Raw genomic sequence first — 19,725 nt, forward strand, 5'->3', positions numbered from 1 at the left:
ACCAGTCATCACCTTGTCTACTAACAGATGCTTATTTCTGGTTCAAGTAGTCTCTGAGGGTCTCAAAGGAGTGGCCAGGGAACCCTTGATGCAGTTATCGTTGAGTGGAGTAGGTGGAGGGCTTCTGATTTGTACCTGATCGATCTGAGTGCTAAATCTGCCAATATCTGCCTCGCTTTAAGAGTCTCCATTTGTCTGGTTCTCAATTTCCTTTGCCCTAAAATAGGAGTCACTGGCTGCAAGGCTGCTGTGGATATGAGCCGTCTCAGTGTGCGGCCCCTTGCTCGGTGCTAACAAACAGTCGTGGTTGTCATTAACAGCTGTTCCCTCTCTGCAGGAGTGGGGAGACAGAGGGAGAAATGAGCTCACAGATCCCTGTTTGCATAACTTCCAAGCATCCCACGACATATGTGATATATGAGGCTTTCTAGGCACTCGACACACAAACTGGGGTAGTCCTTACAAGAAGCTCACGACGAAGGTGCTGTGGGTTTTCACAAATGAGGACACTGAGGTACCACAAGCATGAGGAACTGGCACAGGGACCCACCTCGCAAATGGCCATGGGGCTGGGGTTCAGTCCCAGATGGCCTGACTCTTCTGTCTACCTGTCTCCCCTGTCTGCAGCCTCTTCATATCAGCACGTCTTCGTTTCTTTTCCAGTTGCTATGATAAAATACCCAGACAAAAGCAGCTGGAGAGAGGAGGGTTGTTTCACTCATAATTTCAGGTTGTGCTCTGTCACTGTGGGGAGGTCAAGTCATAGGAACTTGGAAATGCTGCATGACATCCACACTCAATGGCAGTGAACAGGATTAGTGCATGCAGGCTAGTGCTTGGCTCCGCCTCTTTTTCTTTCTTTCCAAGGGCTGGCCCCTCTTGTGCTGTTCCCAACATTAAGGATGGGTATTGTCATCTCAGTTAACCCAACTAATAAAATCCCCCAAGGGCACGCTCATCTTCCAGGTAATTCTAAGTCTAACAAGTCAAGCTGGAAACAGTGGTAGGAGGAAGGGGAACGGGGTAATCTACCTGCATTTCAAAGCCAACAGACCTAGCCTCAACAGTGTGCCATACGCTGAGTCGGGTTGTTTGAGTATTCTTTTCATCCTATGACTTGCACTGAAATAATTCATGAGACTTACTGTAAATAGACCCATGAAGACGCACACTAGCAGGCTATCCCAACGTTGGCCTGGAGATGGTTGGTGCCCTCTCCTCTACAACTCTCCTCGCTTTGTTCTCCCACCCCCAACAACTCCCTACTTTTATTCTCAGCCAATATATCTCATCTGAACTCTAGCCCCAGACACATCTGCTTCCTGGGTACCTTGAACTCAGTCTCCTCTTAGATCCCCAGGGCTGTCTTCTGCCCGTGTATTCTGAGACCCCCATGTGATGCCCTGAGCTGCTTTTTCTCCTATCAGGCAGGATAGCCCTCCTCACCTGTAAACAGCTCACACCTTCTCTGCACCGTCCTTGTGGACACTCTTACCTTTTGTACATGTTCCAGACCAGTCTCCCTGGATCCCCACTGGCCCCCTTTTTAACCCTTTCTGTGTCTGAAGTCTAAGGATAGCTTCCAAATGCCCATCTCATCATTCTTTCATCCTGTTCAAATTGCTCCGTGCTCTTTCATTCAGGATAAGATTTAAGACTCCTGGGCTGTAGACAATTCATCGGTCAAGAATGTAGACTGGTATTGTTCTTCCAGGGGACGAGAGTTCAGTTCCCAGCACCCACGTCGGGTGACTTGGGAATCACATGCCTCTGGTCTCCAGGGGCATCCACACTTGGTTGCACATAGCCATACATGCACACAAAATTTAAAATAATAAAAATAAACTCTTTAAAGATATAAAACTCTTGAACATGCCTGTCAAGGCCTAGGTGATGTGTTCCTCCACATGTGTAGTCTGACGTCACTCTCCTCTCTGCCTTTTCTTGGTCTCACCGACACTATCTTACCCTCTCAGTTGCTGTAACAGAGGCCATCGACAGAGCAGCTTATATAACACCACAGGCATCCACTACAGACCAGTGGCTTATATACAGGTACTGACCATGGACTGAATTATCTTGTCAGGTTTTCACTTCTCACAGCTCTAGACTCTAGGTAACCCAAGGCCAAGGTGTATTCAGTAGCTTCCTGGTTCACAGATAGCAACTTCTGTCTGTGCCCATGAGTCATAGAATGGGCAGGGGTCTCTGTCATGGCAGGAGACACTTCTGTCTTACTGCCCCTCCTGTTACAACTTCATCTAATTGGAATGAATTCCCCAGGATTCAACTGTCCTTGACCCCTAGAACACAAGAAGGAGCCATGTCATCCAGCAAGCAGACCATTAATTGTGCAACAAGCTTGCCAGCCTTTTCTGCTGGGCTGCAGACTTCAAGGGAGTAGAGCTTTGTCCTTCCACCTCTTACTAGCCCCACAAGTGCACAGAGCCTCTAGCATAAAGTGGGATACAGTGATTACTGGTGGAATGTAGGGAATATTTGAGGCGGGTATTGAGGAATGGTGGATTCACTTCCTTCTGTTAACACTAACTTTGGTGCTTAAATGTAGGTTAGATTTATTCTAGTTTAGAGTGTCTTAGTTAGGATTTCCATTGCTGAGAAGAGACATCATGACCAAGGCAACTCTTATAAGGACAACATTTAATTGGGGCTGGCTTACAGGTTTAGAGGTTCAGCCCATTATCATCAAGGCATGGCACCATCCAGGCAGACATGGTGCAGGAGGAGCTGAGAGTTCTTCATCTTCATCCCAGGAAGCCAGGAGCAGACTGGCTCCCACGTGGTTAGAAAGAGGGTCTCAAAGGCCACCCCCACAGTGACACACTTCTTCCAACAAGGCCACACCTATTCCAACAAGGCCACAAATATTCAAACCACCACAGTGAGAGTTACAAGGCTAAAAGGAAGGAGTCCATGGGTTTGCTCCCTTCTGAAGGCTCAAAGAGAGTATCCATAGTCCTCAGCTCAGAGCCCCAGACTTCACCCACTGTAGCCTGCTACTGCCATCCTGATTCTGCTGCCCACTTCACACTCTGCCTTTGTGAAGACTCTTCTGATTACATTTTATCTACGAGCTAATATGGGATCATCTTTCCTTCTCAAGGTGTATAGCTTAATCTGTGGAATAAGACACGGCACACACATTCTGGAGATTGGCATCTGAACCTCTCTGGGGGAGCGATTCATTTAACCTATTGCAGACGAGTGTGCTAGTTTAACTGTGCTTGCAAATGAGGACAAAACATGATCATTCATTCTAATGTATGCCACGCCTCCCTTCGGTATTTCAGGAGTGTCACGATTGTGCCTACTTATAGTCTAAGTGTTTCAAAATACAGACGTTGGGCTGGGGAAGTGGCCCAGCAGCTTGAGTGTTTGCTCCATAAGCAAGCGACCAGTTGGTTTGGATCCCCAGAACTCACAGCTAGGTAGTCATGGCAGCTTACCTGCATTTCCAGCTTCAGAAGGAGGAAACAGCTGGCTGGTGAAACTGGTCTCATGGGGGAGCTCTGAGCTTGCTGGACAGTGCCTCAAACAGAATAAAGGTGGAGAGAGATCAAGAAAGATCTCTGACATCAGGCCCAGGGGATCCGCACACATGTGCACATGAACACACATGCAGGAACAAGAGTGCACACACTGGCACACAGATCTCTACAGGGAAATAAAAGAACTGTGTGGCGGCAGGGACTAAGTCAAACTGCCTGCTTTTGCAACCTCCAGGCTTCTGAGTGTGTGGTGGGGCTTATCTGTTCAGCAGGAATTCCGTGAGTCCCACTCCCTAGACCTGTGGGTCTGCTTTAAAGCCCTGCCGCTGAGGGGAATTTTCCTTTGCACATAGAAAAATATATATAAAGTTAACATTGTTCTAATACACATAGTATTCAGTTGGTGAAGGTAAAGCTTGTCATATTCCAAGCCTGTTGGGATGAGAGAAATGAGAAAATCCAGCTATGAAGGGAAACCTGGAGAAACTTCAGATAGTGACTCGCCCCTCACAGGAGAGCGGGTTTTACCCTCCCTCCCCACATAAGTGTCTCTTTCTCCAGCTTTTCCTGCCCCACTGGCTGGTCAGTGTTTGTTGAATCACAAGACTTCTGCAGTGAGTGAGAGAAGTCTCTAGTCCCAATGAATAAGGAAACGTAAGAAAACACAGTTTCCTCTGAATGCTTTTGCCAAGCGTCTGCGCTGCTTGATTTCACTCTGAGAAACTCAGAATTCAGATAGAAGCTTTGTTGTTGTTGTTGTTTTTCTGCTAAAGAAATCAGTAAACCTTTTTAGAACTTTTTATCGGTTCTTCGTGAATTTTACATCATGTACCCTAATCCCACTCATGCCCCCTCACCTCCCCTTGTACTCGTACTCCATCCTTCAACAACAAAAAACCTTATTGTGGAAGCTGTTGTGTGTCACAGTGTATTCCACAGTATAGCTTTTTGTCTTAGGTAAGGTTTTACTGCTGTGAACAGACACCATGACCAAAGCAACTCTCATAAGGACAATATTCAACTGGGGCTGGCTTACAGGTTCAGAGGTTCAGTCCATTATCAGCAAGGTGGGAGCATGACACTATTCAGGCAGGCATGGTGCAGGAGGAGCTAAGAATTCTACATCTTCATCTGAAGGCTACTAGCAGAATACTGGCTTCCAGGAAGCTAGGGTGAGGGTCTTAAAGCCCACACCCACAGTGACACACCTACTCCAACAAGGCCACACCTACTCCAACAAGACTACACCTTCTAACAGTGCCACTCCCTAGGCCAAGCATATACAAATAACACCTTTTGTACACACTTCTTTGCTTGCAAATGTTCACTGCAATGACTTGTTGGTCTGGCAGGAGGCCTCTGGGTTTTGCTACTGGATCCTCACTGGAACTCCTGTCAGATATGTTAGTTGTCCTGTGGAGATGCTGCAGCTTTGGATCTATAGGACAAACCCCTTCATGCACTCCAACAGTCCATCCTCGGAGAAGATGTTGGGATGGACCAATTCAAAGCCCTGGATCTGGGTCTGAGAGGCATCTGACCTGGTCATACTGGCTCTCTGGCGAGCCCCACAACCAGGGCCAGCTCTACCCTGATGCTCAGGTGAGATACAGAGCCAGCTCCCTTACTCTCATGACCCCAGGGGAATCTTCCTCACTGCCATAGGTAGTGATGGACAAGAGGGGGGAGGAGGGGATCTCTCCCTCTCATATGAGCCACTGTGCAGCAGCAGACAAAAGGCCAGCCTGGCTCTCCTGCACTCATGCCCTTGAGGCTGGCTCACCTTGGATCTTGCTGCCTAGGCAAGGTACAAGACTTGTTCTTATGAGTGCTGAAGCAAGTAAGGGCAGGGACAGCTCTCCAGCTCTCATGACCTTCCCACCAGCTTTCCCACCTGCCATAGGTGGCAAGGGGCAAGAGTGGGGGAGGGCATTTTCTCCCTTGCCCACACTGCCTCACAGCAGGCAATCTGTGAGGCCAGCTCTTCCAAGCTAATACCCTTGGGTCCAGCTCACCCATGCCCCTACAATCAGGGTCAGCACTATTGTGCTGCCCAGGTGAGGTACAGGGTCTGCTCTCTTGAGTACTGCAGCAGGTGAAGGGCAGGACAGCTCTCCCATCTCAGGACTTCAGGAGGTCTCACCTGCTGCAGGTGACAAGGGGTGAGGAGGGTATTTCTCCTTGCAGAGGAGGTAAGTGAGGGCCAGCTCTCCCACACTTACACCCTCAGGTTGCTCACTAGCAGCTTCCCACTCTCCAGAGTACTATAGCTGGTTGGGGGTAGGTCAACTCTCCTGCTCTTATGGCCCCAGGGCCAGCTCTCCCACAATGCCCAGGGAGGGGTGGGGCCTATTCTGTACAGGCCTCAGTCATCAACATGTCCTGGGCAGTAGCCCAGACCAGGGTCATCTGCCATTGCCTTTGGTGGTAACAGACCCTGCTGCTGCAGGGCCATAAACCCAGACATGGGCACCCCTTGGCAGCACAAAGTGGGGCCCCACCATAGTGCCAGATGAGTTCACATTAGTGAACTATGCCCAGCTCATGCATTATGGCACCAGGCAGGCGTTATCTTAGACATGGTCTTCTCTCCTGCCCCAGGCCTATTCAGTGCCAGGCTGGTAGCCATCTCGGGGTAGCCCCCTGTCTAGGTAGCCCTATGACACTGATGGCCCAGTGTTTGTCTAGGGCTCACTCCTCACCCAGACCCACCCAAGTGGCCCCTTGCAAGGGTCATCTGTCTCAGGCTCTCTCCTGCTTGCTTCCTGCCCTGAGAACCAGTCTGGGCCTGTGTGGCACTAGACTTGTGGTTGTCTCAAATTTGCATTTTTCAGGGAATGTTAGGCTTCTAATCATTCAGAACATTTAGTGTGGACATAGCCTCTGTCCTCTCTGCCACCTCCTGATGCACATGTGACCCGGCAGCCATACCTCCAATGCTTCTAGGGGCTCTGATAGGAACTTTGAATTTTCTGAGGTGTAGAAATCACAGCAGTGATGTGAAGATAAGTGGAAAGATTTTCTGAGTTGGGAAAGCCAGAGTCTGGGAAAGATCTGTGGATGACCGTAACTTACAGAGAGGCTCCATGTCAGACTGTTGAGAAGTGCCCACCTACAGGGGAAGATGTCACCTCAAAAGGCCAGGCTTTCCCAATGACAGGGGAAACCATTACTAAGGTCAGCTTTCTGGAGCTCGGGTATTTTGTAAATCAGAGTTTGTAAAGAGAAAAATCTCATCTTTTAAAAAAACTATTAATATATATTAATTATATAGATGATTTCATTATTCATTATGCACGGACAGAACACCTTTTAGTCACATTTGCCTCCCCTGCACCTGAGCTTATTGAATTCCTAGAGAGATCTCCCCACCCCACCTTCCCCTTCCAAGATAGATCCCCCTCTACCTTCAAGAGCAAGTGGGAAGGGTTGTATGGGGGTGTGGTTGTATGGGGGAGGGGTTGTATGAAGGAGGGGTTGCATGGGGGAGGGGTTGTAATGGGGGAGGGGCTGTATGGGAAAGTGGCTGTATGGAGGAGGGGCTATATGGGGGGGTGTGAGGAAAGGGTTGTATGGGGGAGGGGTTGTTTACAGAAGCGTGGGCAACTTACCAGTGGCTATGTCACTGAAGAAAGTGTCTCTGCCTCTGTTGTGTGACACTGTTTCTGGGGAAATGTGAACAAATGTCTACTCACCCCAAATATGAAACTGAAAATAGACCCAAGTATGAATACCATGATGCATTGGTGCACCCGTTGCTGCTGCAAGCTACCACTGCTCAGTGGCTTAAGCCACCCGGTTTTTTGTATCCTCATGCTGGAGTCAGAAAGCAACAGCAGATCTCACTGGACCAGCATCTAGGTGTTGTCGGGGCTCTGTTTCCTTCTGAGGGCTCTAGGGGAAAGGCCACTCTCTTGACTTTCCTGGCTTCTACGGCTTGTGCCCTCTGCCATACTTGAAGCCAGGAATGGCTGCTGAGTCTTTCTCACATCCTCTCCCTCAACACGGTCTTTAACGTCCATCTCCTACAAAATTGTAGCCAACTGTGGTGACCAAGTTCTTTAGTCCCAGAACTCAGGAAGCTGAGGCAGGAGGATTGGAAGTTAAAGGCCAGCCTAGGTTAGGTAGTGAGACTCTATATCAATACACCAATATTAAAAAGAAGAGAAAGAGGCGGGAGCAAAAGAAGCTGATGGTTATCTTGGATCTAGCCAGACAGCCCAGGAAGAATCACCCCATTCAAAGACAACTGATTACTAACCTCAGTTCTCTCTTGCCACCTATGGTAGTGAATTCTTATGCTCCAGGCTTGTGAATGTGGACAACTGTGAGGGCTCGTTAGCCAGCCTGTCACAGAGAAAGAAAATGATGGCAAGATAAGCTGGGCTTCCTATTGTACAAATGGAATGTTCTGTACTTACAGTAAATATATATATATATTTTTATTCTGTATAACTACCACCAATAGAGAAGAAAAGAAAATCCTTATTTAAATATACTGTTTTGCCAGGCAGTGGTGGCGCATGCCTTTAATCCCAGCACTTGGGAGGCAGAGGCAGGCGGATTTCTGAGTTCGAGGCCAGCCTGGTCTACAGAGTGAGTTCCAGGACAGCCAGGGCTACATAGAGAAACAAAACATATATATATATATATATATATATATATATATATATATATATATATATACCGTTTCACTGGAGCTGTTACCTGTATGCGGGATATGTTCTAGCTAGGCTGCCTCATCTGGCCTCAGTAGGCGAGGAAGTGCCCAGCCTTGAAGAGATTTGAAGTGCCTGGATGGGGGTGAGGGACAACCAGGGGTCCCCACCTGCTCAGAAGAGAAGGGGGTATGGAAAAAGGATTGTGGGAGGGGTGACCAAGAGGTGGGGCAGTAAGTGGGACGTAAAGTGAATAAGTAATAAATCAAATTAAATTATAAATAAATATACTGTTTTACTATTCTGTGATGATTTACTTAAGAGGGCTAATTCCATTGCTTCATTCATTCGAGAGAGACTTTGTTGAAGAAATTGGCTTTAACTGTGAGGAGATAAAGCTGATGATGCTCTTGTGTGGATAAATTCTAATTAATTTTTGTAATGCGTGTAGAGTTGTTTCTCATTTGCTGTTGTATTTACTTTCTCCCGTGTGTCTCAGGGTTGGCTCATTTGTTTGTTTTAACAACATGCTGAGTAGATTCCATTTTTCTTGCAACTGAGTTCTGTGATTCCTTTATCTTGGCCCACGAGAAAAATTCCCAACTCAGCAACTAGACTTTTGCCGTGTTGAAAACACTGCGGATGTAACACTTTTGGATGGAACGCGATGTTCTCCTGTGCAGCAATGTGTCTGAGTACGTGTGCACAGTCACTGTTACCCTCTCTTGTTAGGACCCAACAGGGTGTGTGATAAAGAAAAGCTTCCAGGCAGGTAGAGACAAGTCCCTTAAGTCTAAGCTCAACATGTGTGTGGCTCGACAGAGGCATCTTTGTCAAGACTTTAGCATAACATGATGGATGAGTCTGAGTGTGGGAGAGTCACACCCCAGACAGCTGATTTATCCCTGCCTGTCTCCCAGACAGCTGTTTTATCCCTGCTCTCAGTGTTACGAGGCGCTGTCAGTGTCTGTGTGATCAGGTACATCAGAGTCCCCCAGGCTCCATGACTTAATAAAAAGATTCACAGGACTCAAAAGCTCACAGGTTGCTGCACTGAAAAGGTACAGGTTGAGATAGCAAAGGCTCGAGGTGTGTGTCCTGAAGTCCAAGAGAAACCAGACATAAGCTTCCAAGTGTCTGCTCCCATGGAGCTGCGTAGGGCAAACTTGACTTTCCAAGCAATGATACCTAGCACTGTGTACAAAGTATTGCCAACCAAGCTTCCAGACCTGGGTAGCCTGAGTTTAGTATAATCTGGTCCTATGCACACTGTAGTGGCTGCATTTGATCTCAGCTCTTTAGACTTTTTAAATTCCCAGGGAGCCAAATGGTATAGTGTGTCCAAGGTCCTCACATATACAAAGCCAGTCAGGGGACTCAAAGGACTCTGAGACTGTCTTCCGGGAGCTCTCTGAGAGCCATTCCTCCTGAAGATGGACCTTTCTTAGATTATGCAGGGTTTGAGCAACCCAAACCTTCCAAGTTACTCCGCTGCTGACAGCACACTGCTGCTCTGGTGCTGCATCAGATGGACACTGTGAGAGGTAATCAACCTCTAAAATATAAAATATATTCGTGGTAAATAGTTATACCTGATTAAACAACTGACTATGGAGATTTGAACCAATCTGCATATCCCACAAGATCCAGTCATGGTCTGACTTAAATGGGGCCTGGCTTTCACTATGGTATTGGCAAATACTACAATTGCCATTGTCATTCCTCTGGTGATAAACCCCAGGACATCATGTTTGATCACAGTAAAGATTGTGAAAATGTAAGCGGTATTTTCCCATATGCCCCTGGGTTTCCTGGAAGAGGATCTGTAACAAACACAGCCAGTCTCCATTAAATCTGAGTCTTTAAAAACAGTTTCAAGTTTTTGTGTAGACTAATGCCTGCTTGCATTGCATATTATCCGTGGCCCCTCAATTTAACCTCCTCCACAACACCCCGCATTTGCCATAAACACAGCTAGGCCCATGGTAGTGCATGGATTTACAAATTAGATTTTGGAGCTGCAGCAATGGCTCGGCAGTTGGAAGTACTGCCTGACTGCTCTTCCAGAGGACACGAGCTCTGAATCCTTGCCTGGTGTGCTCACTGTGTGCACACTCAAATAAGGATAGTTGTCTGGGTCCTCCAATTGCCCTCTGGAGACCACCTTGGCTGTGTCTAAGCAAGTATTGCTATCATTTTGGTTGAGTTTTCTGTTTCTATCTAGTTTCTTATTCTCTCTGTAAGGGTGGCAGCAGAACTCAAAGCTCTGTGCCCCTGTGTGCTCACCCTGTCTCTGTGAGCCTGTGTGCTCACCACTCTCTGTGTGTGCCTGTGTGTTAGGGGCAACTTTGCTTATACACTGAAGGCTAAAATCAGTCATAAGCCTAAGTCAGCCTGCTAACACAAAGTCTCGGGTCTCTGTGGAAAAACACTGAAACAGATAACTATAAGATATTGTAAACAGGCAGCTTTGGTGGAAATTTACCAGCCTGGATAGGAACAAGTAGTCTTGTAGATAGTCATAGATTAGTATCAACTTAGATAAGGACAAGTGAATCATAGGCGGAGTCATAGTGAACTGTCCCCTGAACCTTCACCCAGCTGACACTGTTCTGGAAGATATCTGTACTCCCCCTGAACACCTACGCTCCTGCATCATCCCCTTCCTCACATCCTGCCTTTTTGTGTATATAACCCGTGTGTGAAAAAGTAAAATCAGCGGTTTGATCAGCCTATAGACAAGCCGCTTGTTCTTTGTGTCCCCTGTCCTCCAGTTCTCTCTTCCAGGTCTTCTGATCCCAGTTCAATGCCCTGTGGAACTGGGGCACCCGTGTTCTCACCCTGTCTCTGTGTACCTGTGTTCTCACCCCTGGCTCTGTGCACCTGTGTGCTCACCTCTGTCTCTGTGCACCTGTGTAATCACCCCTGTCTCTGTGCACCTGTGTAATCACCCCTGTCTCTGTGCACCTGTGTTCTCACCCTGTCTCTGTGCACCTGTGTGCTCACCCCTGTCTCTGTGCACCTGTGTAATCACCCCTGTCTCTGTGCACCTGTGTGCTCACCCCTGTCTCTGTGCACCTGTGTAATCACCCCTGTCTCTGTGCACCTGTGTAATCACCCCTGTCTCTGTGCACCTGTGTGCTCACCCCTGTCTCTGTGCACCTGTGTAATCACCCCTGTCTCTGTGCACCTGTGTAATCACCCCTGTCTCTGTGCACCTGTGTGCTCACCCTGTTTCTGTGCACCTGTGTGCTCACCCCTGTCTCTGTGCACCTGTGTGCTCACCCTGGCTCTGTGCACCTGTGTGCTCACCCTGTCTCTGTGCACCTGTGTGCTCACCCTGTCTCTGTGCACCTGTGTGCTCACCCCTGTCTCTGTGCACCTGTGTGCTCACCCCTGTCTCTGTGCACCTGTGTGCTCACCCCTTCTGCTTTGGGCATGAACAGGATATCAGCCTCCTGTCTGCTCAATCAAACATAATACTGGTGCTGGGATGCAATCCAGTGCTTGTTAGACATTATAAGACTCAGTCTTGGCTTACTTACTGGAGTTAGTGAGACCTTCTAATAGCCACAAGGTTAACTACGTGATGTGAACTTCTGCCAATGTGTTGGCATTCTGCTCTGCACATTTAAATAGTTAAACCCAGTTAGAATTGACTTGTTGGCATTATGATTCATAGGGCACATGTGCGCATGAGCATGAAGCCAGAGGTTAGCCTGGGCCGTGGCTCCTTGGGTGCCATGTGCCCCATCATCTTACAGAATGAATACCAACTTAATACCAGCTAGACTGTTAGAAAAATAGAAATTACGGATCAAAATAGTTCACACAGATGCAGAAGTCCAAAATAAGTTGTTTGTAAGCTGTACCCACAACTCTTAATTACCCATTTGGATCTGCAGAGCTGTGAGTGTCAGAAGACAGTCTATTCATGTAGCTAACCACTAGGAACCATAAAGACTACAGAAATTACATTGTTGTGATGTCATCACTCTGGGTATTGTGTGTCTTTATTTACTTTATTTAGTAGTGATGGCCTCAAAGGATGGATTTCTTTTGAGGCAGGGTCTCCCTGTGTAACTCTGGATAGTCTGGACCTTGCTGTGTAGAACAGGCTGGCCTTGAACTCACAGAGATCAGCTTACCTCTGAACCCCAGGTGCTTAGATTAAGGCATGCACTACCACCACAGCCCGAAGATTAGATCTTTAAAGATTTAGTTGTAAACCAGGTGTTATGGCAAACAGCTTTAATCCCAGCACTCAGGAGGTAGAGGCAGGCAGATCTTTGTTATGAGAAGAGTTTACATGGTGTGTGTGTGTGTGTGTGTGTGTGTGTGTGTACCAGTGTAATGTATGTGTGGTTATAGTGTGTAGCTATGCATGCTCATGCAGAGGCCAGAGGAGAACAAAGTTATTTTCCTCGGTTGCTCTCCACCTTCTTTTAAGAGACAGGGTCTCTTGCTGAAGTTCATATTTCAGTTAGGCTGACTGGCCACCGAGCTCCAAAGATCCACCTGTGTATGCCCTCCAGAGTTGGGGTTTCAGGCATGTGTGACCAGCTTTTACATGGATGCTGAATCTGAACTCAGATCTTCTTGCTTGCACAGCAAACCCTCCTACTGAGCCATCTCCTCAGTGCCAAATTTGATATTTTAAGAAATCTACTATCTGTATGACCCATTCATCTGTCTTATTTAAGAAATCTCATTTATGGGACAAGAGAGATGGCTCAGCTGTTAAGAGCACTGACTGCTCTTCCAGAGGCCCTGGGCTCAATTCCCAGCACCCAAATGGCAACTCACAACTGTCTATAACTCCAGATTTAAAGCTATATGCATGATATAGTTTCCATATTTCATCTCAAATGCAGTAGAGTTTTGCTTCATGTAGAAGAATTTCTTATGTCTGTATGGATGTGGCACCTGTCAGTAATACATTTGATCACCTATGGCTTAGGCAGGAAATAGAAGGTAGGACATCCAGGAGGCATGAAGGATTCTGGGAGAGAGCCAGGTGCAGGAGATTATTTGCCCAGGAAGGTGTGACTAGACAGACACATGGTACCTGAGCACAGGTAATTAATCATGTAGCAGGAATGTAGATTAGGATAAATGGGTTATTTTAAGTTATGATCTAGTCAGAGAAGAACCTAAATATATGGACAAGGTATTTGTAAATATATTTTGAGTCTGAGTCTTATTTCTGGGAGCCTGGGGCTGGGAGGTACAGCCAAGCCTAACTTCTACAGCTTCACACATTTAAATCATTGATTCCATGTAGAATTGATATGTTCACAGAACAACATAAGGACGTGGGGCATGGGTTCCAGAAAGGAAAGCCCTGGCTGTCTTGAAACTCACTCTGTAGACCAGACTGACCTAAAAGCCACAGAGATCCACCTGCCTCTGCCTCCTGAGTCCCAAGATTAAAGGTGTGCATCGCTATACCCGGCTCATAATAATCTATTTTTAAAGCCTTTTTTTTAGCACTAATTATTGAATAATAAAGCTTTACCTGCTAGTTTCTGTCTCAAATATCAGGCATCCTATGTGAATGGTCTGTTTCTGAGCCTTGTCTCTCCCTTCTCCTATCAATGCCTGAGGACTGCTTTAATGATGTCAAACCATGCCATGAAGTTTGGTAAGGCAGAGCAGGTTGAGACCCAGAGACTCTGTGAGCATACACCCCAAGACTTAGGCGACTCCCCACCCTCTGCCAGATTCCTGGCCTGAAACACGTGCCATACTCCTCACATAAAGAAATGTGTCCTATGGTCATGTAGACCCAAAACTGAGTTCTCCATGCTAATGAGAAACTTAGAGGCCCAGAGGGCTTAGCCAATAAGCTTCCTTTCCCAGACATTCCCTCCCTGAAAAAGGTATTTAATCTCAGGTATACCCTAAGAAGTAGGTATGGTACATTGTATATCCATTTCCTGCCATGACAATAAACTGTTTATTTATAGAACTGTTTATAGAATCATGGACTGTCTCTTTTCATTGAGATCGGCCATAGGGAGTCATGGAGAAGGTCTTTGCCTACAGAGCCGCAGCCTAGTCTCTTGCTGAAGGCCTCTCTGCTCTCCCAGCCACAACTGCCACCAAGCCTGCTAACACTAGCCCTGCTGGGTCTAGCCAGGAGCTCCCCAGTCCCCAGACTAGACGTAGCCCCAGCCTGTAGGTCCCCAACTCCATTTTCTGCTCTTCTACAACTCCCAGCAGTGCCTGGATGTCCAGCAGTCTGAGAACCCCATGGCCCTGGCCTCATTGCAGGCCCGGGACCCCCAAACCAGCTCTGGCTTTACCACATCTCAGACTGTCCTTTCCCACCCTGCAGTGCCTCAGTGCTTCCCTATGGCCCCTGGCGGCAGCGTGGGGAAAGCACAAACTCCCGAAGTTCTGCATCCCCAAGCGGCCATGCCCAGTGGTAGAGGGGACACGGCCCAACAACCCTACAACCATCTGGCAGAAAAAGGTCTCTAGCCTGACGCCCTTCTTTATAGTGATGCTGACTGTTGGAGTTTTGCTATTCCGCATAAGGATTACACTCATCACATAGTCTGACTGGCACATGCTATGTGCATGGTCTAAAATTAGACGGTAGTGTTGACTGCCCAAGCATATGAATACACAAACAAACCTCCAGGACTGTGTTGTTTAAAGGGTGAGTTAAAGGACTATTTTGTTTAAAGGTGTGCCTTGCACACATTATGGTTTGAGTGTGAAGTGTCCTCCACCTTTTTTTTTCCATGAGACTCGGATGGAGGCAGAGAGAGAGTGAGCAGAGGGCCCATGCCCTCTCCAGGGGGCCGCCTTAGCGGCTGCGCCCCCACTGGTTCGCTGTCCTCCACCTTGGTAAAGACTTGGTCTCAGGAACATAGCACCACTTTGGAATGAGATAGAAAGTTCAGGAGGGAGGCCCAATGGAAGCAAGTGGATCACAGACAGACCCTGTTGCTACCTTCTCCCAGCCCTCACTGCTGGCGAGAGTATACATTCGACATAGGTGGGAACAAGCTCTCCATTTAGGACTGAGGACAATCTGTGTGGGCTACCTTGTGACAAACATCTGGTCTGCATTTTATCCATTCCCAAGACTTTGTGAGAAGCTTCTCAGCTTTCAAGCTATGCAGTGGGTTATTTTGGGCATACTGACTGGTTTTGTGTGTCAACTTGACACAAACTGGAGTCATCAGAGGAGAAGGAGCCTCAGTTGAAGAAATGTTTCCATGAGAGATCCAACTGTAAGGAATTCTCTCAATTAGTGATCAATGGAGGAGGACCCAGACCATGGTGGGTGGTGCCATCCCTAGGCTGGTGGTTCTGGTTTCTATAAGAAAGCAGGCTGAGCAGACCATAGGAAGCAAGCCAGTAAGCAGCACCCCTCCATGGCTTCTGCATCAGCTCCTGCCTCTAGGTTCCTACCCTGTTTGAGTCCCTGTCCTGACTTCCTCCAGTGATGAACTATGATCTGGAAGTATAAGCTGAATTAAGCCTTCCTTGCTTTTTGGTCATGGCTTTTTTTGCCTTAGTGATAGAATTTCCTAAGACAGACACTTGGTGGTTTTTGGGGGGGGTTTGTTGGTTTTTTTTTTTTTTTTTTTTTTTTTTTTTTTTAATTGTGGGGTTTTTGTAATAAGATTTTAGAGCAAAAAGAGAGAGAGATCAGGAAGATTTGAAAATTTTGTTTACACAGGAGAGAAGTGGTTTTCAAGTTTAGGATAAGGAAGGCAGCATCAAAGAACAGATTAACACCAGTAAAAAAGGAATCTTGGGGCTGGAGAAATGGCTTAGCAGTTAAGAGCACTGGTTGCTCTTCCAGAGGTCCTGAGTTCAATTCCCAGCAACCACATGGTGGCTCACAACCATCTGTAATGGGATCTGATGCCCTCTTCTGGTGTGTCTGAAGACAGCTACAGTGTACTCATATACAGAAAATAAATAAATCTTTTTTTTTTTTTAAAGAGTTGACCATGAGCCTTTGGGGTCCAGGCAAAATGCATGATTTGGATATAAAATATTCCCTCATGGACTCATGTGTGAAAACTAGGTCCACAGTTGATAGCATAATTTTGGTGCCTGATGAAACCTTCAGAAGGTGAAGCACAGTTATCGTATGTATTATCCAAGGTTCTCTAGAGGAGCAGAACTGCAGAACCGATAAAATGAGTAGATAGATAGATAGATAGATAGATAGATAGATAGATAGATAGGCAGGCAGACAGACAGACAGACATGGAGGGGGGATTTATTAGAGTGACTTACAAGTCATGGTCCTGCTAGTCCAACAATGGCTCTCTCTACCAACGGAAAGTCCAAGAATCCAGTAGTTCAGTCCATGAGGCTAGATGGCACAGCTTGTCTTCAGGATACACTGGAATTTAGAAGAAGAAGGCTGTAATGCCAGAAAGGAACTGGACCTCCCAGCACGAGCAAGCAGGCAAAGAGAGCAAGCTTCCTTCTTCGCTGTCCTTTATCTAGGCCACCAACAGAAGGTGCGATCCAGATTTAAGGTAGGTCTTCCCATCTCAAAAGGTCAGAATTAAACTTGGGTTTTCCCATCTCAAATGACTTAATTAAGAAAAAAAAAAAATCTCTCACAGGTGTGCCCAGCCACTTGGATTTTAGTAAATTCCAGATGTAGTCAGGTTGACAACCAAGAATAGCCACAAAGGAAGTAAATCACAAAGCCCTAGAAAGATTGTACCTTATCATCCCTTTTTCCTGTCCCTCTCTGCTTCCTGTCCACTGTGGAGTGAGCAGCATCTCCCTTGTCCCTGATCCCCAACCATACTGTTCAGCTTCCTTTGGACCCACAGCAATGGGCCAGCTGATGCCAAACTAATATCTCCAAAGCCATGAACCAAAGTGAACCCTCCTCTGTTAACTTTGTTCAGTGCTGGAAAACGGATTGCATATATTTGAACTTCTAATAAACAACGAATGCTTTTCTTCCTGTGAGTATGGCCCAGGCAATTCTTTTAACTGATAACCCTAACTGGGTTATTACATGTACATAGTAAGTTGGATATAAATATATAGCTATAGATAGATAGATGGAGACAGGGCTGAAATGAGGATGTAAGAGTATGCTTATGAGTAAGTAGAAGGTAAACCACTTAGCCCAACAGAAAAATATACTGGAAAAGAAAATTGAATGGTCAATAAACATAGAAACATGTTACATGTTACATGGTTAAGTTCACATACAACCAAGCACTAAAACACCACTAAACACTAAAACACCACTAAACACTAAAACACCACTAAACACTAAAACACCACTAAACACTAAAACACCACTAAACACTAAAACACCACTAAACACTAAAACACAACTGAAATGTACAATTGTGAAAACTTCATTCTGTTAATATCAGATATCAGAGAGCTTAAATAGCCACAAATTCCTTCTTGCTCAGAATAAGAATTGCAAAAGCGCTTCACAAAGCCAAAGAGACTGTGCCAACCAATGGCCTTCTCGGATCTATGCCTGGGAAGGCATACACAGCAATGATTACCACAGAATCATTTACAGCCAAGTTAGAATGAAAACGAGGAAACCAAAGTAGAACAAATAGAAAAATGTCATAAATGTTTTTACTGTAGACCTCTACAGGCAACACACAAATAATCAGAGTAGAGCCACCCGCTGTCAGCATGAACAAATCTTCAACATAAATCGGGTGGAAAACATCCAGTCTCAGGGTTATAATTTGATATATACAGAGCATGTTAAGTCCGCAGGAAGCAAGATGTTACTTGCTGGTGCCTATAAATAGGAAAATACAAAACCACGGCTAGATGTGAAACACTAAACTAAAGGTGACTCCAGGAAGAAAGTGATAATGAAAAATGTGAAGGGTGTCATTGTTCTTGCTTCCTTAAAAAAAAAAAATACAGGAGTTGGGGAGGAAGAAAGGGAGAAGAGGGGAGGAGGAAGAAGAGGAGGAGGAGCATGAGAAGAAGAGGAGGAAGAGAAGGAAGAAGAGGAGAGGAGGAGGAGGAGGGAAAGGAGGAAGACAAGGAGGAAGAAGAGGAGGAGGAGGAGAAGGAGAAGAAAAAGAAGGGGAGGAAGGAAGAAAGGGGCAAAGATGGTGAAAGTTTAAGATCTGACAAGGTTGCATGATGGGTATTATTAAAATGAGTCAAAATGACCACAGACCAAGGGAGGGGAAGAGAAGTGAAGGACAGACAGACACACATGGTGGGGGAAGGGATGAATGAATCTCTCCTGAGCCTTAGAGATTTGCTGACTGGGCAGCCACACAGACACACTGTCTGGAACTGAATCTGCCTGGAGGAACACTTTCTTCGGGAACCTACCATAGCCTTTCAAGGCTTGAGAAATACCAGAGTGACCAGTTTTTCCTCCTCACCTGAACATTCCAATGAACTGACAAAATTCAGCACCACCCTGATAGAATCTGCTTCCAAGGGCTGAGCTGGGAGCTTCCCTCTTAGAACTCTCAGTCTCACTGAGCCTTGCTCTCTTTGCTTGTGGATCTATTTCAAAGACAGGATTTCTCTGTGTAGCCCTGGTTGTTCTGCGACTTGCTCTGTAGACCAAGCTGGCCTTGAACTCAGAGATCTGCCTGCCTCTGCCTCTCGAGTGCTAGGATTAAAGTTGCCCACCACCACTGCCCCAGCCTTCAAGACGGTCTTTTCCCTACCAAGTTTTTAGCACATAGGCCAAACTACCACAGTAACAATAGTACATTGCAATTCACACAGCATGTGGACCCTCTAGCCTAGAGTGTATCAGCTGTCTTCTAACTATCTAGCTGGCATCCAGTATATGCACACACCCCACACAGCCTATGATAAAATATTTCACAGTGGTTACAAACAATATAGTAATCTGAGGTGGTATAATCAACAATGTGACTACTTTAAATGTTTGATGAAATCCTCGGTATTCCAAGCTCTTGTGTTGCCTTTGCCTTCATGTATGAACAATGTTCTTCCCATGCAGAAAAAACATCATCGACCCAGAAGATCCCCGATGTGCCCGGTTAACACTCACTGGCCGGATGGTCACGGTGCCACCAGGGGAGGTGGAGTTTGCCAAGCAAGCCATGTTTTCAAGGTATGAAGATGCTTTAAAAATGGTTTCCCTTAAACCAGATGTGTTAGTGCATGCCTATAACTCCAGCATTTGGAAGGCTGCAGCAGAAAGACTCAGAGTTTGAAGCCAGCCTGAGCTACATAGTGAATCCAAGGTTAGCTTAAGCTCTATAGTAAGAACTTATCATATATATATATATATATATATATATATATATATATATATAGGCCTGTCCCAAAATAGAGAAAAATAAATGGATATCAGAAACAGTAGAGGAATGCTACTTCCTGGCTTGCTCCTCTTGGCTTGCTCAGTTTGCTTCTTCATACATCCCAAAAGCAGCCTACATAGGGATGGCATATCCCATAATCATTAATATTCATAATCAGTCATTAATCAAGAAACTGTCTGCAGGCCAATCTGATGGAGGCATTTTTCTCCACTGAAGTTTCCTCTTCTCAGATGACCCTGGTTTGTGTCAAACTGG

At 46.3% G+C, this 19,725-nt stretch overlaps 1 protein-coding gene, 1 long non-coding RNA gene and 1 pseudogene across 4 annotated transcripts in view; 1 reads left to right on the top strand and 2 right to left on the bottom strand.

Moving 5' to 3' along the window:
• The window catches only part of LOC143434839 (uncharacterized), a 79,414-nt gene that overhangs the window by 24,650 nt on the left and 35,039 nt on the right, over window positions 1-19,725 (bottom strand). Inside the window, exons 3-7 of one of the 2 annotated variants that reach the window (XR_013104645.1) lie at window positions 16,436-16,544; window positions 7,771-7,856; window positions 7,121-7,174; window positions 3,468-3,550; window positions 2,651-2,865 (exon numbers count right to left, since the gene is read on the bottom strand). This is a non-coding gene — a long non-coding RNA (uncharacterized LOC143434839). Of the gene's footprint in view, window positions 1-2,650; window positions 2,866-3,467; window positions 3,551-7,120; window positions 7,175-7,770; window positions 7,857-16,435; window positions 16,545-19,725 lie in introns of those variants that run through there. The other variant, XR_013104646.1, reaches the window with a different exon arrangement.
• Window positions 1-19,725, top strand: part of Creg2 (cellular repressor of E1A stimulated genes 2) — a 40,667-nt gene that overhangs the window by 15,366 nt on the left and 5,576 nt on the right. For both annotated transcript variants that reach the window (XM_076915011.1, XM_034521101.2), the window contains exon 3: window positions 19,146-19,259. In XM_076915011.1, the coding sequence (XP_076771126.1) occupies window positions 19,146-19,259 (114 nt within the window). The remainder of the gene's footprint in view (window positions 1-19,145; window positions 19,260-19,725) is intronic.
• On the bottom strand, window positions 6,346-6,462 carry LOC117722847 (small nucleolar RNA SNORA17; annotated as a pseudogene).

Source organism: Arvicanthis niloticus, chromosome 17 (assembly GCF_011762505.2).
Source record: "Arvicanthis niloticus isolate mArvNil1 chromosome 17, mArvNil1.pat.X, whole genome shotgun sequence".
Taxonomy (NCBI): domain Eukaryota; kingdom Metazoa; phylum Chordata; class Mammalia; order Rodentia; family Muridae; genus Arvicanthis; species Arvicanthis niloticus.